This window comes from Medicago truncatula, chromosome 7 (genome assembly GCF_003473485.1).
Source record: "Medicago truncatula cultivar Jemalong A17 chromosome 7, MtrunA17r5.0-ANR, whole genome shotgun sequence".
Taxonomy (NCBI): domain Eukaryota; kingdom Viridiplantae; phylum Streptophyta; class Magnoliopsida; order Fabales; family Fabaceae; genus Medicago; species Medicago truncatula.
The window spans coordinates 54,874,042-54,900,967 of NC_053048.1; the positions used below are offsets into that span (position 1 = coordinate 54,874,042).

At 34.5% G+C, this 26,926-nt stretch overlaps 1 protein-coding gene across 3 annotated transcripts; it reads right to left on the reverse strand.

Moving 5' to 3' along the window:
• Positions 1 to 1,653: 1,653 nt before the first annotated feature.
• On the reverse strand, positions 1,654 to 21,301 carry LOC25499719 (exportin-4). Of its 3 annotated transcripts, XR_005642911.1 has the most exons (33): positions 20,912 to 21,299; positions 20,738 to 20,825; positions 19,390 to 19,498; positions 19,181 to 19,279; positions 17,524 to 17,566; positions 16,565 to 16,636; positions 16,368 to 16,463; positions 15,904 to 16,134; positions 15,582 to 15,765; positions 14,632 to 14,743; positions 14,451 to 14,537; positions 14,221 to 14,359; positions 14,043 to 14,139; positions 13,878 to 13,940; positions 13,369 to 13,478; positions 12,062 to 12,166; positions 11,152 to 11,228; positions 10,041 to 10,116; positions 9,441 to 9,662; positions 8,422 to 8,493; positions 7,174 to 7,245; positions 7,029 to 7,093; positions 6,845 to 6,947; positions 6,636 to 6,767; positions 6,262 to 6,405; positions 5,376 to 5,483; positions 5,216 to 5,266; positions 5,066 to 5,143; positions 4,873 to 4,986; positions 4,259 to 4,455; positions 3,868 to 3,937; positions 3,422 to 3,521; positions 2,183 to 2,316 (listed from the first exon to the last, which is right to left on the reverse strand). XR_005642911.1 is itself a non-coding variant. In XM_024770269.2 (32 exons), the coding sequence occupies exons 1-32, from the start codon at positions 20,993 to 20,995 to the stop codon at positions 2,128 to 2,130; spliced, it is 3,489 nt and encodes a 1,162-aa protein (XP_024626037.1). In that variant the 5' UTR covers positions 20,996 to 21,298; the 3' UTR covers positions 1,654 to 2,127. The 3 variants fall into 3 exon arrangements, 1 of the variants encoding a protein (XP_024626037.1); XM_024770269.2 differs by lacking the exon at positions 3,422 to 3,521 and having other exon boundaries at positions 1,654 to 2,316; positions 20,912 to 21,298; XR_003006930.2 differs by lacking the exons at positions 2,183 to 2,316; positions 3,422 to 3,521; positions 3,868 to 3,937; ... (2 more) ...; positions 5,066 to 5,143; positions 5,216 to 5,266 and having other exon boundaries at positions 6,262 to 6,398; positions 20,912 to 21,301.
• Between the last annotated feature and the right edge of the window lie 5,625 nt (positions 21,302 to 26,926).

The window sequence follows — 26,926 nt, forward strand, 5'->3', positions numbered from 1 at the left end:
GATATCTATGTTTATGGATTTTAATTTATAAGAATCATATAATCTATCCCTAAAAAAATCATATAAAATCTATCCGTAAAAAAATCATCATATGAGAATCATATAATCTATCCCTAAAAAAAAGATCATATATAATCTATAAATATAGTTGTACTCTCACCCATACCATACCAATCGTGCATATTGCACATGGCATGTTTTATTTCACATTTTGATATGAGATATTTTGACCATATTCTTCTACTAATTTATAAAGATAAATAACAATATCATATAAGATGTTGGATTCGTCTCGAACAATATTTTCAAAACATTAAATTTTCATAATTTTTTTAAATAGATAATTAAAGATAAAAAATATGCATTGGTATATGTGTCAGAGTCAGTTAGATCATCTAATATAGGACAAAGGGAGTAATTATTAAGAAAATGATGCTTAGAGCATCCGCAATGGAGACCTCCTTTTTTAGGTACTTAAATGAGTCCCACATGTACACATAACTCATTTATAATTTTGTAATAGTAGTATTTAATAAGTACTCAATCCCTCCAACCAAGCATCTCACATAAAGTTCTTAAATGAGACTCACAAATCAACTATCAATAACTTTATACCATCACATATCAATTTTTTAATATTAAAAAGGTGTGAGTCCCACTTAAAGTTGGGGTCTTATAAGACCCCTAAAAAATTTCTCCACAATGGGGCTACCTATTAGATACCGGATCTTAAATAGTTAAGACCGTACCATTGTGGATGATGTTGTATTGTTAAGTTAGCTTAGTCTCTTATGTGGGAAATAGTGTGTATCCAGAACAAATGGTTACCTATATTTGATTAGATGACGATTTGGAAGTTGAAAACTTCAAAATGTGATCGAAAGTAATTAGATTTCAAAAGTAGGGTTTGGGTCTAGAATAGATCAAATGATATGAAATGACGTATGTATAGTATAACGTACAAGCATCCCGCAATCGACGGTCAACCTTTCAAATGCAAATCAATGCAATGCAAGGACAGACGGACGGTTTCCTTCCACTCTACATTTGCTGTACTGCTGCTGCATGTCGGCAGAGCTAATACCACCTTGATAATTGAACCCATATTTGTAATTTGGAACTTTACAAATCGTTGATGATGCAGTGCGACCGTTGATCATCATCTTCAATCAACACACATTAAAAATTTGACTTGCTGTCAATTTCCATTTCTCTTGTCAGTCAGATAAGAGATGCTTGTGAAAATTGAAAACTGCTCCTTTGACACCGTAATTCCAATGGAGTTCTTCGGTCTTGTAAAATAAAATGTATAGTAAAGCCTTTTACACGCATCGAAATATGTATAAAAAGGCTGAACATGAATACAAGTTTGACCTATCCAATTTATTTTCATTGAGGGGCCATCCCTATCCAGTTTTGATCTAAGCATAACAACTTGTGCAAAATGTATGTCGTGACAAATTATGAAAGGATAATGACCTTTTCTAGTCAATCAAACGAAGAACTCAGCATAAATTTATATGCTAAATATCGAAGTTAATATAATACATGTACACATCCATGTGTAAAGAGCTTCTTAACATAACATGGAGAGGCACCAAAAATAAGATGCAGGCATATATAAATATTACAACCGTAATTGAAAAAAAAAAAAAAAAAAAGAGGATAAAATAACTCATTTAGCATTCTGATACTTTCAAGAATCAAGTTTCCTATAACCTTAAGTCTGCACAAGCTTAGAAATGGTACAATATCTCTAACATATTGTCTGCTTGTACAATAGAGCATAAATATGAAACATACACTTTTCAGAATAAGGAAAATATACATCTGCCCAAAATGCAGTTTGAAGAAAAGAATTTTACTTGACAACCACTTTGTCACTAAATTGCTCCTTGGATCTTCAGATAGGTTTTATGCTTTTCTCAAGTCTATGACTAACCAATGAAAAGCTTTTGCATACAACCTGAGTGATCTGTAAATCCAAGAAGGCCTAGCATAGCGTTGAATGTTTTCTGTAATGCCAAAAAATTTGCTTGCCTCTATTTCTTCTTCTCCAGCGGCTGGTTCAAGTAGTGAGGTCAGCTCTTCTTTCGAAGCTTTATACAATTTAAGTCACATAAATATTCACACGGTCTTTAAAAACCCACGAACTTCAACAAGGAAGTTATTCAGATTTTTTCTAAATCTTTGGTAATTTATTCGATCAAGGGAGAAAGAAAGCTGATTTGCACTGGTAAGAGACTGCAACGCATTTACCAGCCTTGATCTGAGATTTGGATTTGCTTGTCTCTCTATCAATTCATTGCCCAATCTCTGTAAAGAAAAAGGACCTCTATGGAATCATTCAATAAATGCAGTGAAAATCATACTAGGAAGACTTGAGTATGTGTTAGAATAGTGCATAGTGAATAGGTATTATTTACAAACTTCTAAAAATGCAAGTCCAGGTAGGGTAACCGACAATAATAGGATTAATGTTGATTCCAATCGGTGCTCCATTTTGGTCTATGAAGCCCGGATACGGGTGTGGGTATGATACGATACGGGTACGCGGATAGGTGAATATTTTTAAATTAAGGATACGATAACAATTTTTTTATAATAAAACTTATATGTATGTAAAATACTTGAAGAAAATAAACATTGATTACCCTTCATTATTATACTATTATAAAAGTCACAATTTTTTTATAAATAATACATGTGATCAAAATTAAAAAAAAATGTAAAGTTTTCTTATAAACCATATTATATTTTCATATGTTGGGATATCAAGAGAAACATCATTAAAAGAACTCAACACAAATTTTATCTAATGTTGATTAACTGAATCACCTATCTCTCCTTCATCCACAAGAAGTATAATTTTAAGTGGTTCGTCAGGAAACAATTTTATTGATGCATATCTAAAATTGAATCATATACATCTCTACTGAGTTTTTACAACATTGTCTAACTTTTTTACCCTTCATCTTTTTCTAGGATACGCATACGTGAAGTATCTTAGAAGTATCCTTGTCTATCTGCGGAGTATCATATAAGTATCCGATAAAATATTTTTAAAAAATCAAAATAATTAATTGAGATACTTCGTGGGTACGTATCCGCGAGTATCCGTGGAGTATCGGTATCCGATACGGGTACGTCTCTGTTTTGTAGTATCCGGGCTTCATAGATTTTGGTAAAGTACAGCCAAAAAAAACTAATTAACTTGAAAGTGTAGTTGCTAAAACAGAACAATGAATAATCTACATTGATTTGAAAGGGATTTAAATGGAAATTGAGCAAAAACCTAGATGTAAAATCCTGATAAGAAAAGTTACTTGCATATTCATCATCAAATTTTGGCTTAAATAACTTTTTAGTCTCAATATTATATAAAAACTTTGGTTTCATAGTCTAGAGATAAAAAACTTGCCAGTTTGAATAGTCCTTGTTTTGGTTTAGTCCCTACAATATTTGTCCATATTCATATTATTGCCTGCCATGTGTGTTGATTATTAAGAGCTATCGTTGACCTGTGATATGGCCAAAGTAATTCTTATAAGGCTTGGCTTAGACAATCATCCCATCTTGAGCTAGATTCAATGAAGAAATTTAGAAGTAAATATGGACAAAAATATCGTAAACATTTGTCACAACCTGTCCCATAGGCACCTCTGATTCCAAAATGGTTATATGAAAAAAATATTATAGGGACTAAAACCAAACAAACAAGGAAAAAAAGCAATTTGCCTATGTTTCAGGGACTAATACCGACAGTAATTTTTGTAAGGGAGTATACTGAAAAAGGTGTATGTTACATGGACTAAAAAGTTATTTACAGTTTGGAATTTTTACCAAATCCATGTTAGAGCAACATACCTGATACAAGCCTTTTTCACAAAGGATTAGGGGAAGGAGAGCATCTGCTGCAACACTGATTAGATCAGAACTGTAACAAGGCAATACTGTTAGTTACAATGTGGTTTTGCAGTAGTATTGACTCATGATATATTGCCTACTTTGAGATTTAAACTAGAAGAGAAGGCACTTTAACTTGTTCGCAACTCTAAATCATCGGGCATATATTATGAATTCATATGAAGTACTGATAATAAGTATGTGGATGTACTTTAAGATGTAACAATATTTGATTTACATAAACTAAATTCCAACCCTAAACAGAGATAACATCATTGGCAGGCCCAAACGATGGCAGGGATGGGTAAAAGTAAGAATACAGAAAGAAAAAGAAATTCATTTGCATTCGCACCTGTAATCTTCAAAAAAGAGTAACTGCAGCAATGAACGAAGAAAGCGGCTCAAAAGGCCTTCCTGAACCTCCCCACTTGAATCCTTAAGACCCATTGCATGCGCACCCAAGCCAATATTACCATTACCAGTCTCTTTGTAGTGGTAAGAAGCAAGAGCTTGCAGAGCTCTGAGACACTTACTAACCACATCTACATCCTGCAACAATCACCAAGGAAATAACTATTTAGACTTGAGAAGTATAGTCTGTAATGAAGAAATTTTCTACTTAGAAGTTTCTCTACACTTAGAAGTTTCTCAATCTCAATCTTTGTAGCCTCTTACTGTGTCTCATTACATAGACTTAATTTGTAGCCTCTTTGGTTTTTGAAAACATATAATGCTTTTTGAAATAATCCCCATTTGAATTTGTTTGATTTTAGTCTAAATTTAACAACAGCAAAAATAATGTCTTCAGTCCTTACCAGGAATTGCTTTTAACGATTGAAAACATTATTTTGGTTATGTAGGGACTGAAAAATGCCATATTTTCAGAACCAGAAACATGGTTAAACCCATCATCAAACAATGTCGATTATTAAAGAATAAAAGCAACATTTACAAATATATTATGACCTGATGGTGGAGACCAAAATCAAGAGTTCCGAGTATATGATTAAAGGCTTCACTATTTAGTTGTGCAAATGTTTCTGGATAAACCTCCAACAAATGTGACAGGAGAGAAAAATACTGCAATAAATCATATGGTATCAGCTTTGGGAAAACAATGAATTCAGTATTCCTTCTACATCGTACATCAATATCTTACATCATGACAAAGTTTGGGATATTTCAAAAGGTCCATAGAAATCAGCGGTGTGACTATGTGAAGTCCAAAGTAAACCACCTGCAAGATCAATGCTTTAGAGATTCATTATCTAACATTACATGAAACAGCAAAATGTAATAATGATACCACCTGAGATATGTTAGTGCCTTGGGCCTCAATTGAATCTGACGAGAAATCAATCTGCCAAATCAGTTATTTTCAGTTAAGTTGGTCCAATTTTAAGAAGCATGAGGTAAAGGTAGATCTCTTTCCAATTGCCAATCTGAAATTTACAGAAAGAAAACCTTACCATGTCTTTAGAACAAAGACTTGAAAGAAGTTGAAGAAGCGCACGCAAATCTTTATACTTGTCTGTTTGTGCCTCACTAAGTAAGCTGCTTGAAAGACTTAGCGATATCTAAAAGAGAGCAAAAAGGGATTTGATGGATCTTTGTTTAACATAAAGAAAAAGTAAAAGCAAATTAGCAATGACTGTGGGTTTTCTTTACAAATACTGATAACAATATCATATTGATTTCACATGACATAACAAAAACGATTATCTTGTTGGATTATACAGATTAAAAAGAAAACTAAAGCAAAAATAAAGGACTGAAAATAAACACGGTTCTTTGTATCCCATAATATATAACTAACAGAAAAAAGCGTAATCATTGACTACTAATACTGCAGGTAATATGATTCTAAAGATTGTCTTTATTGTCGATCTAATCTCACAAGATTAGTAAATTGGTTCAACCAGATTGAAACCTCATTAGTACAATTTGAAATCTTTAAAAGGGATTAGATTTCAAGTTGAAGAGGTAGCTTGAGGATACAACCTACAAATCCTTATTTCCCCCAAACAATAAAAATCCCTAAATACATTAAAAAAAAAAAAAAAAAAAATTCCTTTTAAAAGAGACGGAGCTAAAAACCTATTCATACATGAATTATTCTATTTAAATCAATTTAATGATAGCAACAGAATGCGCCCAAACAAACTTAGAACATGGAAGCGAAAAGTAAGTCTCCACAATCTTTGAAGTACCATAACAAAAGTTCTAGCCATGTCTAAGGCAATAATGCCATTCAGAGCAACATTCAAAAGAGCATATCTTCAACTAGTCACAATGTTCCTCCCAAGCTGAAGTATTTTCCCATATAAAACAGCATAAGTGATAAAAGAAAGTTACCTTGCCAATATTGTGAGATGAATACAGCTGAAGCAAACGCATGCAGAAATTAACAACGGCAGCAGTTTCTTGGGCCTCCAAGTATGTAATTTGTCCATCAACCCAATCGACTACAAATTTTAGTAGCAGGTAGACAACTGCAGACTAAGCAATAGCAACATTCAAGTACAAAATAGCAAGTTTAGACACGCATGTCTAATTGAAGATAAAATGAAAAGGAATACAAATTATAATTAATCTAGAAAAGGGACATATTATAAGGATAATACGAAAATGTTCACCATAAGTATAAGATAGTCCTGGAAATCACACTTGTGTAACAAGAGCATCAAGGATATATTAAACAAACTAATACAAGAAAATGTGAATGTTACCTCATGTTTATATACTTCAAGCAAAACTAGTATGGGATTCATTACAGAGAATCCTAGCTCATATATAGCTTTCTGTGTTCGAGGTTCAGAAGCACTTGCAGCTCCACGTAGCCGTTCTAACATGCAGCTGACCTAAAGGATATCAATGATGACATTGAGGAGCTATTTTCATATAAACATGAGAATAAAATAATTGTTTGTGTCCTCACCGACAGGAGGATATCTGGTTGTTGGGCAACGTTTTTAAGATTACTCTTGCTAGACATCTCCACTATATATGTTGCAATATGACCCATGAGATTCCTTACATACCTTATATACAAACAGACAAAATTTTACACGGTGTCGTGAAATTTTTGAAACTATAGATTAAGAATTGAGATAAATACTCACTGACTCGACTCTTCTGAATTTCTCACACCTGAAGCTGATCGAACAAGTGTTTGTGCAAGAGATCTCTGAAGCAAAAAACCAATGGCATTTAGGCAATAGCTGACAGCAACAAAGTAGCTAGTAGTGGAAGTCGATAAGTTCTTACCTGATGAGAAATGTCCAACAAGAATAAAGTCTTTTCAGTAGAAAATGCATTCGCCAGTTCATGCCATGAATTCTGCATAAGCAATCAGAAATTCAAGACAGTGATCCTCCAATAATATTACTTTTGTTTAAGCAATCACTAGCGTAAAATGTGAAAGGTTACTGAAGGTGTCCTGGATACATGAAAGTAATGGAACAAAAGCAGAAAGTATGCAATGAAAAGAAGCATTCGCTATATTGAGATTTGAAATACAAAGACTATTTGATTTTTTGAGAATTTATTAATACTTTTTGTTTAGTAATTAGAGGCATTTAATGAAGTGCATCAAATGCCTCTAAACCATTTCCCTTGAGGCACTCACTAACAAACCATGAATTAACTAGGATTTATGTTTATATAGTTTTAATTTCAATATAACTAAGGGAAAATTTTATCGGACAACTGCAAGACCGACTATGATGAATGGAATGGAGTGTTGGGTGGTTAAGAACCAACACGAGAATAAAATAAGTCTAGGGGAGATGAGGATGTTGTGTTGGATGTGTGGTAAGACTAGACGGGATAGGATCAGAAGTGATAACATTAGAGAGAGAGTTGGGGTAGCGCCTATAGTAGAAAAGATGGTGGAAAATAGGCTTAGGTGGTTTGGGCATGTCGAGAGAAGACTTGTAAATTCTGTACTAAGGAGAGTAGATCAGATGGAGGATAGTCTGATCACTAGAGGCAGAGGAAGAACTAGAAAAACTATAAGAGAAACTATTGGAAAGATTTGGGGATTAATGAGCTGGATCCAAATATGGTTTATGATAGAACATTATGGTTTAATTTGATCCATTTAACTAGGAGCTGTTACAGGGAGTGTTACAAGGAGAGATGGTTTAATTAGGAGAGAGATAGAACTTATATATTTGAAACCCTTAATAGGGATTGGCTTAATTTGTAACCCTTTATATCGTTTAAGAGGGAGCTGTTGTAGGGATTGGCTTAATTTGTAACCCTTTAATTAGGAGAGAGATAGAGCTTATATATTTGAAACACTCCCTGTAATTTTACAAGACAATAATTTTTTCAGAGTTTCCCTATTCACCTTTTTAACCTTCATATGCAAGCAGCTACCGACTAAACTTGAATTGCGCATCAACAAAAAATTATATCATTTCAAGATATATACAGATTCTTAAGTTTGCATCCAGATAAAGTTGCAGATTTTGATGTTTTGTCAATATAAAAGTACAAGTACTAACTCACCAGGGCAACAAGTTGAACACATATATGCCTCTGTTGCACCAGTGAATGAAGTAACATATAACATGTGAGGCCCTGGAAAAAAAATAACAACCATGCAGCAAATATTAAATTAAGAAGAACCTTGGAATCAGGGGGTTTTCTATTTATTCCAGTATTTCCCAGAACAACATTTCCAAATTAGAAATAACTAAATGTACATGTGTTTAGTCTATGTTAAAGAGTGCCACATCGGATAAAAGATGGCATGAACATGTGTTTATAAGTTGGGGCAATCCTCACCTCACAACCCGGTTTTGTGGGCTTGTGTTAGGCTCAACCACAAAGTTTAAGATGGTATCAGAGCTTTTTCCAAGATCCATTGGTTTCCGTTATCGGGCCACCCACCATTTATATCCACGCACTAAGCTCAATAGTATTGGGCGTGAAGGTGTGTGTTAAAGAGTCCCACATCGGATAAAAGATGACATGAACGTGTTTATAAGTTGGGGCAATACTCACCTCACAAGCCAGTTTTGTGGGGTTGTGCTAGGCCCAACCACAAAGTTTAAAAGTCTCATCAAATTATGGATAATATAAATCACATGAAAATGTTCTAGTCTGTTTTCTTAAACATCCCTTCGGTCCTCCCGAAATTTCCGTGACTTGTGATCTTAATATAAATCACATGGCCTATACCAAATTTTGGATGGAAAATATACTTGACTTTTTTTTTTTTTATCATGCAATGATAATCTCCCATGAGGATTAGAAATTGATTATCTACAAATAGATCATATACAGTGTGTAGGATCAGATTGATCATCACTATTCACAACACCTATGATATATGTTTACGAAATATATTTATATTGACAATTTCAAATACATAAGCATGTGAGGACCGTAACTGTAAACATCTGAGTTTGAGTGTATACTTTACATAAGTAAATACAGATGGACCAGGTAACAACTATGTCAAATACTTGATTTAAACGAGAACATCCAAACTAATGAAAATGATAGGAGTTTAAAACACAAACCTGCAAATCCTTTTCCCCTGGATATGATGTCAGTGTAATCAAAGATATACGAACAATAATATCAAGAATAACTCTCCCTTGGTTATGCTCTCCAAAGAAACTAAGCAACACCTTTTTTGAACTATGCTCATAATGATGACCTGAATCTAATATTTTCTCTCCAATCCCATCGGAAGACATTAGATATGTGCTAGACCACCTTGCAAGGAACCATATAATTGACTGCATAGAACATAAATTTAGAAGAGTGATAAGGTAAAGCAGTACCTTGTCGGAAATGGCATATATGATGTCATACACAACCAAGATTAATTTCGGTGTAGTTTTTAAAAAAGTGCAAGTTGTTTAAATAAAAGAAAATAGTTAGTGTAGAAAAAATGGTGCACTAGATCATGGGTATAGTTTAATAAAGTTCTGTACATGGAAAAGCTTATAGACTATCGTATGTATCCGTTTCTCAGGGACATAGTCTACTATTAAAATAAGGCCAGAAGATAACAAGGCAACATATCTAGGTTTTTTATGTCTATAACAAGTCAAAAAGAATACTGTCGAGGTGAAAGCTTATGTAAGATAAATGAATAAAATAAAATAAATTACCTCCATAAGCCGGGGACTAAAAACTGAGTCTCTCATTTCTGGATTTAGGCACTGCTCAGCAAATTTTATGATTGTACTGCATTAATTAAAAAGAAGCGAGATATTATGGCTTTACTTCAATTGATCTAAAAATTCTTTATATACCATTTACATAGGTTAATATCCATGTAAAAATTTCGAAAAATTCTTTATATACCCTTTACAGAGGTTAATATCCATGTAAAAATCTACTTTATTCTACCGCTTGCAAAGAGTATGCGTGAAACCGGGTCTAGAGTTTTTATATAATTCTGTTCTAAGCATTGTGCTTTAGTGAGCTGAGGGCCACAGTTGAGGCAATTACTCTCTCTCTCCCTCTCTCTCTCATTTATATATATATATATATATAACAATTAGGAAATACAGTTAAAGATTCAGTTTTCTCTCAAAACTCTCCTCTGTTATAGAGTTTCTTGGAATTTTTCAGAGTACACCATACTTTTGGACAAAAGAAAATATTGTCTACTTATTTAGTTTCCATAAGTAATGTCAATAGTTTACTCCAAGTTTCCTAAAAGCTGGTAAGAAAAACATGACAGGCAAGTCTTCCAATTTTTGCACAAATGTCGATCGATCCCCATTCATAAACACACAATGCTACAGTGTGCACATGCTTGGGTGTAAATATATTGAGATATACACCTACATGCCCCATAAGCAAGGAATCCCAGAATAACAGAGCTATACATAAATTTCAACAACAGAGAACATTAGTTCAGTAAAGGGACAGTAAAATCATTTTACCACATGCTAATTGATGTACTTATCAACCAGAGTAGGCAAAGTAAAATTTACAAAAGCAGATATGAGGGCTGCTCATTCAACTGTGGTTTTGTAAGGCAATATGGACCAAAAGGAAGAAGTGACTAAAAAGAAAAAAGATCAAATGTAAGATGAGAAGTAGATGATAAATCAACAATTCGTAAAAGGTACTATTAACAACAATTTTAACAGAGCCAAAGCAAAAAAGTGCTAATATCTGAACAAGGTTCACAAACATAATTTACAGAAAATCTTAGCAGGAACTCAGTACAAACAACAAATTCCAGAAAAGAGAAGAAAAGTACCGTACCTGGAAAGTAAAATAACAGGATGTTTATCTGCTTCCACAGAATTAACAACAAATTGAGTTTGTATGGCATTAGGAACCTAAATATCACACATGACAACCTTAAATTAATGTTTGCATTACACATCGTCTTCAACATGTGAAAAATAATAAGGGTTAAAGATATTAATGTTTGCTCCATGTCATAGAGCAAACATGTGAAAAATAATATAGGTTAATGAGTTGGATCCAAATGTGGTGTATCATAGAACATTATGGCGTAATTTGATCCATGTAGCCGACCCCACTTAGGGGGATAAGGCTTGGCTGTTGTACTAAAGGTATTAATGTTTGCATTACACATTGCCATCAACATGTGAAAAATAAAAAGGGTTAAAGGTGGAAAAATAGAAGATGGTGCACTATTCTATATGAGTTTGTATGGCATTAGGAACCTAAATATAAAACATGACATAGCATTAAATTAATGTTTGCATTACACATTTCCATCAACATATGAAAAATAATAAGGGTTAAAGGTCGAAAAATAGAAGATGATGCACTATTCTATACAATTGAGAATACTGAGATAGGATCCAAAAGCTTCCAGTCACTATAACTATCTCTTAACCTAAGCAACAGCCTCAGTTAGTTAACAGTTATCGTTTCTGTAGATGAACATCTTGCATTGCAAGTATCAGTAGTTATAGAGATGATCATAGCCTCAGTATTCAGTATATTAAATAGGAAATTTTTCTCGCATTCCAACTCTCCTTTCTATGTATCATGTTGACATTGTTTGAGGAAATCTGGAGTTTTTTTCCTGGAGTTTTTGCTGTCTATAAAGATTCCTTTCATTCAAAAAGAAAAAGATTTGTAGTTTACTAAAGAACATTTCTGAGTCAGAGAATAAGGAGAAACTATATCCACATACCAGTGGCATTTCCCCCTCCCCTTCATCTGCAATTACGTGGCCAATTATGAGCATCAATGAATAAAGTTCTTCCATAGTTTCAGTCAAGTCAATAATGCCCCTTCCCTACAAATCAAGGGATAATTTTAGCTATGGTAATAGCTCTGGTAACTTATAATAGAATATTTATGATGGACGGATGAGATAATACAAAAACACAAACAGACAAAAAAATAATGAGAAATTCTATGAGATTAAGTTGAATTGAAAAATTCGAGTAAGCATTTGAGATAGATATTATTGTTGTGCTAAGTGTGACTCATTGGTTTTAACAGTGGTTAAAACTCAACAAAAACTCATGGTATATATTAATTAATAAAGAACTAATAACCAACTCATTTTTTGCATTATCTGGATCTACAAAACTAGTCTTTGTAGATACCAAACATTCACAAAATTGGTAGGTGCCAAGCATTATTCTTTGGTCTTGTACACCCATGACTCTGTATGATTACATGGGTAGTGGACAGTATGTTAAAAGCTGAATTAAAATGTTTGCTCGATGTTTAAAGTTGGGACCTTTTCCTTGTAAGAGCAGCTCTAAGGCAGGGAATCCTAGAAAGATTGATTTATCTTTTGTTAGCAAATAGATGGTAAAAAAGTTACATTCTAACAGCAACAATCTAGGGCAAGGAATATGGTTGTAGTTAGTTAATTACTTGCTAATTAGAGTCTAATTACTAGATTCCTTAGAATACTTAAAGTTCGGTGGGTTATGACAGGTGGAGTCGATTTTATATAAGGTAGTGGAGTAAGAGAGGTGATAAAATTGAAGAGCTGGAGACTGGTCGTGGTTTCATGCTGTGGACATTGTGCTTGGAATGAAAATGAAATATAGGAATATTTCCGAGTTGAGAGCTCCTTGCTTAATTACTTTTGAGGATTCCTTATATCAATATATGGAATGCAGTCAAGCAGCCTTCCATTGTCACTCTGTCAAGCAACCTTCTTTACCTACCTCCTATAAACTGGGGCTAATTACCTCCTCCTCAATCCCGAAGTCCCCGCCTACCTCCATATATTGCTTCTTTCCACCCTGCGACTAACATCACATTTTTTGAAATCTGAGCAATCACAGATCACAGTTTTGCAGTTTAATCAATTACCAATACCAATTATCGCATTCCGAACAATTGCTACTCTCAATCTTTTGGTCTGAAAATTAATAATCTTTCGGAAGAGGGGAGGAGCTAGACAAGTATATTTGTAGAGGACCTATTTAAAATTCTCATCCAAGAAATTATCCTCTAACATAGTATGAAACCAACCTGATTAAGGCGTGTGACTCGCTCTGAAAACACGTGTGTGAGCAAAGGGATTGTAACATCAATAGAAGCTCTTGCAATAAGCGCATATGAGCTTAACCTTTCATCCATGGCTGCATAGAAAACAGCATTTATTTTCAAAAAAGAACAAATGAAAGAAATAAATGAAATTGTACTGTAGGAAACTATGGTAAATCACATAAATAATTTAAGCACATCATTACTTCAAATTTACTTTTCATAGGTATTAACAAAAAACACAATCATATTTTCAAGGAAAAATCTTTAAATTTAAGCTCGAAATTGAGTTCTCAAACACGCCTTGGCAAAATACAAGATTGGACTCAGTCTGCTGTCTGTAACTGCTTTGTGATGTTGTCTGTATTATTACTTTAGTACAGCAACTTAACAAAGTCCAGTAACAGGAAAGCCAATATTGACAAAAACAAAATGACAACTGAATTCTGGGTCTGGCGCATGCGATTTTATAAATCTTTGTCAAATTTCCGTACCAGATATTGAAGCACGAAGATAATCTGAATCACCCTCATCATTAAATGCTGATGCAGAGGCCACTAAACATAAAGAAGAGAGAAAAAACCTATGTGAGGAAAAAGAAAGCAAGTAATACAAAAGAAAATAAAAAAGCACTATAGGAAGTTTCATATAGGCTTTACTTCTTAGCTCGCATTCTACAATGAAACCAAAGAGATTCGCAGCAGCTTTTATCCCTTCCGATGGAAGCAAATCATTCACAGTTATGGTATTTATTGGCTGAAGAACAATTTAAATCGTTCAGCGTAATGACCAAGTCGGAGAGAAAATTATTTCATATAATTATATTTGAATTAATACCATTAGAAGGGCAGTCCAAGTATCCAGTAAGATATCACGAGCTTCCCAGCTCCAAGTCCCGTCTTCTGTATTGCGAGTTATGAGGACTTTAATAACTTCAGACATCCACATTGACAAAAAGGTAAGAGTACCAATAGCCCTGGAGCATCAACCAAAATGTTAACTCATTTCAACTATCATATGATAAACAAAGAAATACCTACAAAAAATTCAAAATACAATTGAAATACCTCATAGATTTTAGGAGATTGTCAAACACACAAGGAGTTGTTACATTTGCAATAGCTAATATTGCACGACAACCATCAATCATCTCACTGAATGAAACCAGAACCAATTTGAGGGTCAGATGTAAATAAATAGAACTGTGTAGAGGCAGGTATGTGCACAAGTATGTGGGTCATTACAAACCTATCACTTTTCCCATTTTCAATAGCTTTTGAAACAGCATCAGGAGGGTCTACCCACTCTAGTATCCCAGAAAGGAGTTGCAGGAGATGCCTTTCATGCATTTTCCCATCATCTAAAACACGGTAGCAAATAATCAGAGAAAATCAAATAAATGCCCCTAACTGAACAGGGGTCGTTTTAGCAACAACTAGTTATCTAGTTAAGAACTGAAAATGTAGTCACAGGTGTTCATAATGTCAAAACATTATCTACTTCTAGAAGGTTAGCCGGATCCCTACATTCTCCTCCCATTCTTTCTAGAAGATATCTCAAAAAAATGATAAAGTTTGTTTATGGGCTAATTAGTTTTGTGAAAAGTCCCAAATTTGATGAGATATGCCTTGAAAATATGTTTATAAGTGGCAGGCATTTATCACCTTATAAACTGGTTTTATAAGGGTTGAGTTAGGCCCTAATTTCCTAACTGATGCTTACAAAATCGGCTCATAAGGTGGGGAGTGCCTCCTCTTTATAAACTCTTATCAAGAGTCTTATCTATCCGATGTGGGATTTGGGTTTTCCCAATAGGCTCAACCCAAATTCTAAGATGGTAACAGAACATATCTAAGATCTGCTGGGCCACCCGCTATCGGGCCACTTGGGTCACACTCTTGATGTCCAGTCCTGGGCGTGAGGGGGCTGTGCTAAGTGTCCTACATTGGATGAGGTATGCACTAAAAATATGTTTATAAGTGGTGGACAATCCTCACCTTAAGTTTTATTCAACATTTTATCAATGATCTTACTATCAGTAAAACTACTGGACACCTCTATAAAATCCATGCATCAAATTAACTCCCTCTCATCAGAAAGAGGCAAAATATTTATCAACTTGGAAGATACTAGTTCTAAGAAAATACACATACAGTCAGCATAAAGACGGTGGAGGAAACAGTTATACAGAGTTATACCAGAAAGAAATACAGTTCCTGTCAGAGAGCAAAATTGTACAATTAGCTTTCGAGCAGAGACTGCAATAGGGCAGTCAAGCCAGTAGCCTTCATATGTGAACTTCGGCCTCAATGCAGCATATAAACTCAAAAGCCATCCAACATGACCACTCAATATCAACACATCACGCCAATCTGAACCAGGCTGCATGTAAGCATCAAGAACAGAATTTTGAGCCGTCAGTGGGAGACTCATAACATGATTTTGTAGTAACAACTGTAATGTAATTCTGATGTTTTGCCCGATGCATGGAAACTGTTAATAAGCAAACCAATTGATTACCTGAACAAGGTGACATTCAGGCCTTCTGAAAGAATCCCCATCTTGCCCAACTCCAGCAGAGAAAACATTTATTTTTGTGTCACTGGTATTGCTACGAAAATCCCAATTCAGGATTTGAAGCATGAGATCCAGTGCAGCGGTACAAACTTTAACCTCAGGTACAACAGAGTCAGATTCAATAATCCTATTTGTAACACTGGAAGCAGCTTCTTGGGTCCATTGGTAGAATGTCTAGAATATAGGTAATAATAATACAAAGAAAAAAGGGAAAACAATTAATCTAACCCAGCAATCAACTTTACAAGCATAAATAACTGTCATTTTTAATAATAAAACCCCAATTAACTTAACAACAAAAGTGTAAACTGCAATGTAGAATGAATATTCAAATGATAAAATTTCAATTAACCCAAGAGCAAAAAGTGAAAACTGTAATGTAGCGTAAATATTCTAAATGGAAAGACCTTCATGTAGTCTCGCTCAAGGGATCTCCTACACTGTTCATGAAATTCCCTTGGAAGGCCCATAGCACTTGAAGTAGAAGGAGAAAACTCAGATACCTATAGATATTTAATAAATATATAAAGCGGGTATCTTTTACAGCTGTCACAATAAAAGGAAATGGCACAATTTCTATAAAATAAAATGAAGTATCACATACCAATGATTCAAGAAATTTGATTCCAGCAAACTGCACATCTACTCCATGAATGCCCAAAATTGCCTGGTTCACCTGCAATATATTTGAAGATGTCAAAGACAATCCTATTACATGAATAGCTTCAAGTACACCTGCTCCAATTTTTACTGCCCAATAACCAATTTGGTCCCAAAGTAAGGAATAAACAGCTACACCAAGAGTTAAACGAAATTGAATTATTTAAATCAAAATTTATATAATTCCCTAAAGTAATGATATTTGTACAACCATTTCGTAACACCTTCTGCGACAGCTTTTTTTCCGTCTCTTCTTGTTGTTCAAAAACAATATATATATATATATATATATATATATATATATATATATATATATATATATATATAGAGAGAGAGAGAGAGAGAGAGAGAAAGCAAGTGAGTGAGTATGAGAGAGAGAGAGAGAGTTGTCCAAAAGTTGTCACAAATAGCTTGTACAAATATCATTTCTCTTTAAACTATAACTCTCCCTCTAGAATTTGGGGAAGACTTTACATGTTGGATAGGGGGTCGGCTTAAGTAAGGCAATAGATGAGGTACACTGACTTGTCTATTACAAAGAACAGATTATGCCTTAATGCATTCTTAAATATATTACTATAAACTGTTCAATAATTTAGTAGTGCACAGGAATAATGGATTTCATATGTTCATATCCCATGCCAGAGCTGCAAGCCAATAGTTTCTGTTCAAAGAGAAAACACAACCTACGCACTTATATTTACTCCAGCTGTATAGTCACCAGTTAATCAATTATGGGGGATTTGGACAGCCCACCGATACATTTCATGCATATAATTAGCGTTATGAAAATATTCTTCATTTTGAGTCCAGAAGCATGAGTCAAAGGGGAAAGAAGAAGAAGAATACATGCAAAAAGATTAAATATCCAAAAGAAACTGACGACATAGAATATGTGGGCACCTGATAAAAGAGTGTTTCCTTCTCCGCAGCTACTACCTCAAGCCTACATATAGAAAAAAATTGGCAAACCAACTATAAGTAAGATGAATATACAACCTCAAAGTTTAGCTAATACTAATCTGCAACAACATAACGATCTTTCACTCTTGGTTAAAATTATCGCCTTGCTATGATATATACCAAAAAAATAAAAGAACTTTTCCTATTATGTGTTTCCGATTAGAACATGTCCAACAAAAGATATATCTTAAAATCATTTATTTTTTATATATAACTAGGTCAAACTTTTTCGTTGTTATTCTAGTAAAGCCAATCCCTAAAGAGGATACTATAAATATCAGAGGTTCTTGACCTACTGCATTTGATTTTAAACAGCATCCATATTGTACATTGGAGGTGCTATTTTTTGTAAAGTAACTTATGCATTTGCACATACGGGTCTCTCTCTTATAAAAACAGACATCTCAAGGGAAGCAAATGTTCTTTAATAAACAAGTAAAAGTGCTATACTATACATATTAGGAGAAAACTAAGTAGCTTCACTTCTTTATAATATAAAACTGGGTACGCCTTCTCATACTAACAAAAGAATTTAAGCAAAGTATATCTGTGACAATAAAATCTTATATTTCCTCTTAAATAAGTTAAGGAATTTCATTGACCTAACCACTTGTTTTTTGCTAGGTAAAACAACCAATACTAGCCAATACCCGTGCAAAAATTCAATTACAAAGATTTGTACAAGGCATATTTCCCATGGAACTCAACCAACCAAAAGAACAGCGAAGAAAGAGATTTGTACAGAAAATTGTACAAGGTCACAATTCACAATTCACTCGGATCAATTAGAAAGAGATTAAGAATGAACCATTTAGACCTCAACTATCTTTTTTATAGCATTTCTTATTGTTTCCCAATAAAGTCATTATTGTTCATTATGATCTCAAAAAATACATATTGCAGGTCAAAATAGTTGGGGAAGAATGATGACATGATCAGACTATTCTAATTCTAAGTCGCTTGGAGCTTTTTAAATATTTCATGTCCTCAGCCTACACTGCACACATTTTTAGGGATTCGGGATTACTTGTTGCAAACAAAGTTTTCATTTTATTTGATTGACATATAATTAGGCAACCATATCATATATTTACAATACAGTGTTTATATAATAATTTTATTAAAAGCAACAAATATTTACTTAAAGCAATTAAATTTTAGAATTTCAGAAAAAGAGAGCCTTAGCACAATGGTTGGTGTTGCTGGCGTATGACTGAGGTGGTGGGATTAAACTCTTGTATGTGTTTGTTCTATAGCATGTATATATGTAACTGTTGCTCTTTTGTTGTGACGTGTGAAATTCCTAACTCGACAATAACATTATGTACTTTTGGTAACTGTCTGTCACAGTAGTCCCAACAGTGACTGTGTGTGTATGTGTTTGGTCCTTAACAGAATAACTGTATTGAGAAACAGAAATACAAACAAGTTTCATTCAACACTGTTCTCTCTCCCACGTCATTTTCTAAGAGATTATAGCAAAAAAATCTATGGTTCAATGTTCTATTATAGATGAGACAATGTTGTAAATGCAGGTTAATATTCAGACAATTATCTGAACTGAAAGAAAGAAAAATTAACAGACTGCACTACTTACCAACCCCTTTTCATCAATTGAGCAGCCACAGAAGAAACTTTGGCTTGGACATAACTATCGGGTGAACTAGCATGTTGCATTGCATAGCAAAGACAAAAACTGCAATATATATTTTCGAAACAAAAAGGGCAACATATATATTTAAAAGGTTTAAAATGTATGTATCAAAAAGGGCAACATATTTTGTAGATTGAAAGGTTTAAGCAGACCTAATCAAGCTTCTTTTGTCATCAGCATTGAGAAAACCCCATTCTCTGATCGCAGCTTCTCTGATTGCTGCAGCAGCTTGAAATCTTGCAGTTGCCACCAAGGAATTTTCTGCATAAACAAAACCATTACAGTATCAGCATGATCTAAACCAGAGTAATGCACAAACTTTAAGAGACCGCCTAATAAAGTCTTAATGAATAAATATCACAGACAGATTATTCTAAAACCAAATAACAAATAAGATGCCCCCTATTCTTATTTTTTATATAAGCTAGCAACATATTCTCTTTCTAGCCCTTTATCCATGATTGAAAGAAATTTAAGTGGGTCCGACCACATTGGAGACGAGTGTCACTGTATAGGGAATGAAATCCACGTGATTTAGTGGGATCCACATAAATTTTACCTATTCATAAATAGTGTTACTCATGCTAGTCAAAATTGTGATTTCAATCATACGATTTTGTGAATGTGCTTGCCCTCGGTGATGAAGAGTATACAGAGAATCGGTTTTTGGTGAAATCGGGTAGAATCGCTGTTGTTAATCGTGCAATCATTTGATCTGCAATCTTTCTGGAGTTTTTGCGATTCTGGTTTGGAGTGGTGGTCATGCGGCGGCTGCTAGGGTTAGGAAAAGAACCTATTTTCTGCACGCAGATCAGAAGAAGACCCATTTATGCATGCAGGTAATAAGAAACCCCGTTTAGGAAATAGGGTTTTTTTGTTAAAATAAAAAAAAATAAATGCCTGTTAATTATTTTTATTTTAAAAACAGTGTGTGACTTTCCTCTGCCCTACATTAATTTATGCAACCTTCTTGTTCCCTACGATTGTTTATGTCCATCCCTTCCTTGCCTGATCCATCCTTCTTTTTTACGTCCGTCTCTGTTGAATTTCTCTCATTTGTATTGTTTTGTGATTTATTAAGTTATGAGTTTGTGAGAACTTGCTTATGGACTTTCTTATACTTACGAATTTAAATTTATAAAAGTATTTCAAGTGTGCGTTAAGTTTCTCTCTATCTTACTTGTGTTATTTTGTATGCATGTGTATGAGTTTTATACAATCTTACAATTGTACTTTTTACGATTTTACTTCCCTTTCTATGATTTTAAGTATCTTGAGTGTATAGCTACTAGCTAGCAGTCTTGATTCTTTTTTTAAATGACAGGTGTGAAATGCAAAAGCACCTATACAACAAGATTCTAGCATGTAATTGGAAATTAAAAAGAACTCCTAGATCAAAAGAAATTGATAAAAAAACAAGAGCAATAGAACCCGGCATGGTGGTATATGAAAGTTGAGTAAAAGTATAGCATTTAAACATAATGAAAGTGTGTGACCAACCAAGAATGAACTGACAAGTCTTATATGGTTGAGAAGATTGGCCTAATGACAATATAATAGCTTCGGAAGCTGCTGGACTGATTTGCATCTGAAAATAACATGATTATATTGAGCATTGCGATTATTGCGATTACAGTATAGTATTATTAAGAACGGAGAGGAATACGAAGAAACCTGAATGGAGTTGCTAGCTAACTCGATGGCTCGCATGGTAGAGTGAAGTTCGGAGAAATCGGTATTTGGAGTAAAACCTTGCATCTTCTCTTCTTCTTCGGTGAATGCTAAAACCTAATTAATTAATCGAGATTCAACTTGGAATGATGTGATGATGCAGAAATTCGGAATCAAATCAAATCAAATCGCGAACGAACGTCGTTTGTTTGATTTGTAGAATCAGAGAGGAGAGTGAAAACGTCGTCGTTCGTCGTTTTGATTGTTGAGTTCAGTTGAGTTCAGTGTGCCCCTCTCTCTCTCTCTCTCTGGCTGAGGGGTTTTACTGACTGTTCAGTGCTCGCTCACTACTTCTATACTCTCCTCCTTTCCTTCTGCTCTCTCTGCAGCCATCTAGAGCCCAAAGCCTTTTCTTTTTTATTTAAAAATAAAATGTTTTTTATTTTTAACCTTTAAAAAAAAATACTACAAAGAAATTAGTCGAGACAAGACATTATATGAAGTGAGACAAATAAAAGATTAGCCAACGCATTAGCACATCAATTCCAAGAAATATGGATAAAAACGAACATTTCAATCTAGTTTGAGCAAATCTTTGAGAGTTTTGTTGGGATTCTTGCTATGTATCATGGTTTGAGTTTAGGTTGGCCAGTTGGTCATCTGTTATTCAGATTCTCTCTTTGTGATTCAGTTGATTCGTGATCCCTTAGATGTGTTTCATAGGTTTGACAACTTGATTAATTTGATTAAGAAATTATTGAATTGGGTTGGTTCGTTGAGTTTACTCATACTCTTCGGAAAGGCAACTGCGTTGCGAATTGTTTAGCCAAGTTGGGTGCTAGAAGTTCTTACAGTTTGGTGGTCGCAGCCCTTTGGTTTTCATACCATTTGTATTTGACTTATTTTAGAGTTTACGCAAATAAATAAGCATTATGTATTATTTTTAAGTTTTTTAAGGTGATTTATGAAAAAATAATTTATAAATATACAATTTTCGTTAATAAAATCTTATGAATTAACATAAAAATTTAATTATTTACATAAGCTTGAAATAAGCTCAATCCAAACAAATTTGTATTCTTCGTTGCTTATTGATGATTTAGGCATCTCTTTTCTTAGGCGTTAGCCTTTCTTTTCCTATTTTCTTTTTGCGTTTTTTTTTACTTGTAAACATAAAAAGAATCTTAGAGATTTTTTTTTATTTTCCTTAATAAAAAAGAAGTAAACCACAAAAATGAGCTCTCAATTTGATTAGAATATGAATATTTTAAACAAATAATTGAACTTAAGTGGTCAATTAACTCCTTCTAGGACAAACCGTTTGAGATCATAGTTCAACGTTCAACTTCTGATGGATATAGTTATTGACCAGACTTTACTTACATTCTGCCGAACTCTGAATTATTAGGACTACTTTTTTTTTAAAATTGGAGAATTAAAAAAAATATATATATAAATATTTTAATTTGGTTCTCAAATCTAAAAAATATCTCTCGAGTTTGTCTTTCTCACAAAGTTCATTATTAAACGATATTAATTGTGATTGTCATGACGCGTTGACGGTAATGTTAGAAATCAAATAGTTTCGACTTTATAGCAACACTTTCAGAAAGTAAAATCTTCAAAGAACACCAAGGTTGAGGCATAGATCTCTAGCCAAAAGATCACAAGGGAGCATGTGCCCTTTTAATTTAGTCCATAAGAATGTTAACGTTTTAATTTAATCTCCAATTTCGTAAAATATTCTTCAAATGTATCCTTTTGTGAAGTCAAACAATAAACGACCTAGATGGTGAAGATGTAGATATCAAGTGTATTGATGGCAATCCTAATCGCAGAAAGAAGAATCCACATAGTTTAAAACTGAAAACACATAGGACAATTATGTGCCCTGACCCTTGTGCGCATTTCCTTCTTGCTAATGCTTTATTTTGCTTTAGTATAGTTTGATCACATGTTAAAAAAGAAAATTGCTTTTTTGACATAGGAAGCTTCCTATTGACACAAGTAATTTACATAATTGCCCCAGCCACAGTTAACAACCGCTGAAACCCAGAGGCAGTTAATTGCCGTTCACACCAGTTAACAGAACCAGTGCAGTCTGCATTGGTTTAGCCCAGGAAATTTGTCTGTTTTACCTATAATTTCAAACGGCAATTCCGGAGGAAATCAAACCGAAACAACAACATCCAGCAATCACAAACATCAACATTTCATAGGTTATCAATTATTCGGTAACATTACATAAAATCGATAATGCGTTAACGTTTCACAATTCTTTGAAATTCGTCAAATTTTTCATATTATGCACCACATTACACGTAATGTACATTAATTACTAATAAATGTGAAACTCAAATATATATATATATATATAAATAGTTAAAGGTTAGTTACATATCACCCAAAAACTTGATCATTACATTATATATCTCAAAAAATACGTCGGCGCATATCGACCAAAAAACGGATTAACACCGACCAAAAAGTGTCATATTTCATCTAACAAAAGCAAATCATCTAAATGTTCCAGAACATCTTCAAATTCTTCGTTTCCTTTAACCGGAGTGTCATCAAATATAATTGGATTGTCTTCATTTGTTGGTTTTTTTGGTGGAACCGGTTTCTCTTTGTCCTCAATCTCCATGAGTGCTCGGAAACGATCGTGTGGATCCAAGAATTCATAATCCCATGTTTTTGCCTCATCGCTCCTATGATTTATCCACTCCGTGGATGATGGAGGTAGTGGACAACCATCTTTCAATGAAAGAATGACAAAATTATTTGGGATTAAACCAAGGCAAATCATGTTGCTTTTTGGATTAACCGGAGGCGCACCTCTAAGTGGGAAAAAAGTCTCGGAGACTCCAATATCAAGGGTAGTCATCTCCACCATCGGCCTATTGTAACAGGATGCAACGATGTGTCCCATATCCGGCAATGTCAACCATTTGTCGGGAGGTGCAAAGTTACTAAGATTTTTGGGAGGATGCAATCCATCCAAAATGTACTTGTAACGGTCCGCGCTCGCATATACATCGATTTATTTGTTCCTATGCTCTTTCAACTCTTTAATAAGTGCTCTCCACACCATAACATGACTTTCTTCCGTCAAACCCACGCGTTCGGCAATAGCCCTAAACCCACAATGTTTGTCACCAATAACATCCACAATTCCCTCAATGTATGGTCTCATGAATTTTGGAAAGTAATACATAGGATTCGGTGGTTCATAATTTCTTGAAACCAAGCTAGGCTTAGGAACCAGAACCGGAGAAATGCCAATGCGAGCACCTTTACTTTTAGGTTGTGAAGATTTTTTTCGTGGTGAAGATTGACTTTCCGGATGTTGAGAATCAATAGTCTCCTACTTAGATGGGATCCTACGTGCAGTTTTGATTTTTTTGGGAGCTCCTTTGGTTGGCACCTTTTTTGGAGTTGGTGACAACATTGTGGTCTCCGAAAACGCTAACAACCGCATACCCTCTTTGATTTCTAGTTTCATTTCGAACTGTTGTAGTATGACTCCAAATTTGATGGATGGAGAATATTGTTGCTAAAAATATAAAAGATTTGTTTCAAATATATTTTGTGCTGAAAATATATTTATGGACAATAAATATATTTTTGTATCGTATGAAGAACGATTTGATGCAAATATATTTTGAAAGGGAATATTATATTTTTGATGCAAATATTCTTTCACTGAAGGAGAAAAAAAACGTATCTTCAGTGTGGTATTCATTCCAAATTTATGAGTTATATGTTTACTATAAATATAGACCTTGTATCAGAGCAAACTTTGAGAGAGATAGAGGGGGCTGAAACAAGGGTTTAGAAAGGCAACAACAAAACTAGGGTTTGTATAGAGTTTGTCTCTTTGGAACAAACACTAGGGTTTGTGGGTTGATTCACCTTGGGAAACACTATTAGGATTGAGTCTCTTAGTTACGGGAAGAGGCTGGGACTTTGGGTAGAATTAGGCGGGAGACTTATTCTTGTAACCCATTGATTTCTCTTTTGTAACGTTACTCATCATATAGTGAATCGGAGGGCTGTTCTCTCCCCCAGACTAGGTCAATTTGGACCGAACTGGGTCAACAAATTCTTTTGTGTTCTTCTCTTCTTTGTGTTCTTCTCGCCGTTGTTTTCTACTTTTGGCTTGTATTTAATTGTTCCATACACTTTGTTTTGGTTGCCTGATTATCCCTTGCTCCACACATCAAGTTGTTATTGGTGTGATTTTTCAACGAATTCGCTACACGAACGGAACTCTTTCGAGACGTTCTTGGATACCACGCCACTCCTCCGCGACCGAAAACAAATCTTCATTACTTTCTTCTTCACCCATATACAACTTATGCCAATGCAGGTGTATCTCATCCAATCAAATGGGCTTGTTGTGACAGATTTTCATAACAATGAAGCATGCACAAGGTAGGCCATACGACGTCCTTTGAACACAACCACAAGTTTTCTTCTCGATGCACAAGGTTTTCCTAGCACGCGTTTCTTCCACAAAAATAAAGTTCATGGCTTGTCTAGACATGTGACCCCCCAACCCGAAGTACAAAGTGACATCTTTGTACCTATGTTCCAAGACCGTAACGCTTCTACCAAACGATGATTGTATCTCCCCAAATTAGTTTGCCAACATATCATCTATTTTATGCTAACAAGTACCCAAATCACCTTTGGAGGTGGACAAATATTCATTCACCACACCATGAGCTCCTTCAACTCTATTCGTGGTCCTACACCCAAGATGTAACACAAGGTCCGTCCATGCCCTCACTAGTTTGTCTTTAAAAGGCTTCAAAATGATAGTTTCAACATATTCGAGAAACGTTGGATGATCCTTACAAGCATCTTGGAATTCCACTAGATTACTCGCATATAACTCTTGAGTAGGAGATTCAACCAATTTTTCCCATGCATCAAATATGATATCAACTAACTTACTATGACTCTCCTCGTCGACAATCTTCTTTTGCCCATCCACCACAACAACATTTTGTTTAACTTTGCAATCAGTGATGATTCTTGATCTAACATTTTTGCCAACATGGAAATAACAAAGTATTGCACTGCTATCGGGGAGAACATTTGCTACTGCCTTCTTCATATCCGGGTCCCTGTCGGTCACTACCACATTAGGCATATCACTATTTGGTTCAAGAAGTTTAAGCAACATTTGCAAAGCCTAAGTAAAGTTATCCTCCTTTTCCGACGTCATAAATGCAAAACCAACCGAATATGTCAAATAGGTTGAGGTGACTCCAACTATTTCAAACAATGGCATTCTATACAAGTTGATTTTGTACGTGGAGTCCATTATCAAAGCAGTCAGAAAAGTGTTAAACAACTTTACCGATGTTGGATGAGTCCAAAATATGTCTTGAACGTGACTTTCCGATTTTTCTCTTACGTAATGAACATATCCATTCTCCTCCAACTTTGAGATTAGATATTGCATCTCCGTCAAGTCACCCCTTTTTGCCATTTTGAATTTGTGACGTTCATTGTAGACTGACTTGATATTTGTGATGGACTCTTTCCTTTTCTTCTTCAAATTAGTCAAAATATTTTTTGGTTTCACCGGAGAATCGGTCAAGTCATGTACAATCTTCTTGTCGTCCTCCATTAATCTTCCGGCAAGAAGATGCCCTGCTACATACCGCACCATCTCATTGTTGTGAACGCCATTAAGAATAGTCAATTTCCAAGCATTGTTTTCCCTCACGACATATCCACGCACCTTGAACAAACACTCACATTTTCTTGACCCCGTTGCTTCATGCTTCACTTTTGTATTCAGTAATTTGTGCTCGCCGCTCTGTTCACAAACCAACTCCAACATAGCATTTCTACATTCACAAGATCTTCTAATGATAACCGTAAATCCAGCCCTATTTTCTTGTCGATGGACCCAACCGAGCAATTTCTCTTTATCTTTCCATGTATCTCGTGTCGAAAAGAAATGAGTCGTGTCCACTTCGTTGTCACGAAGTTTACACA

Bases quoted from the DNA above. Each gene is read 5' to 3' on its own strand.
- LOC25499719 (XM_024770269.2), bottom strand. From the start codon at position 20,995: ATGCAAGGTTTTACTCCAAATACCGATTTCTCCGAACTTCACTCTACC. The intron at 17,567-19,180 runs GTAAGTAGTGCA...TTCTATATGTAG, and splicing joins CAATTGATGAAAAGGGGTTG to GCTTGAGGTAGTAGCTGCGG. The intron at 2,317-3,867 runs GTATGTTGCTCT...TTTTCTTTACAG, and splicing joins GTGAAAAAGGCTTGTATCAG to AGATTGGGCAATGAATTGAT.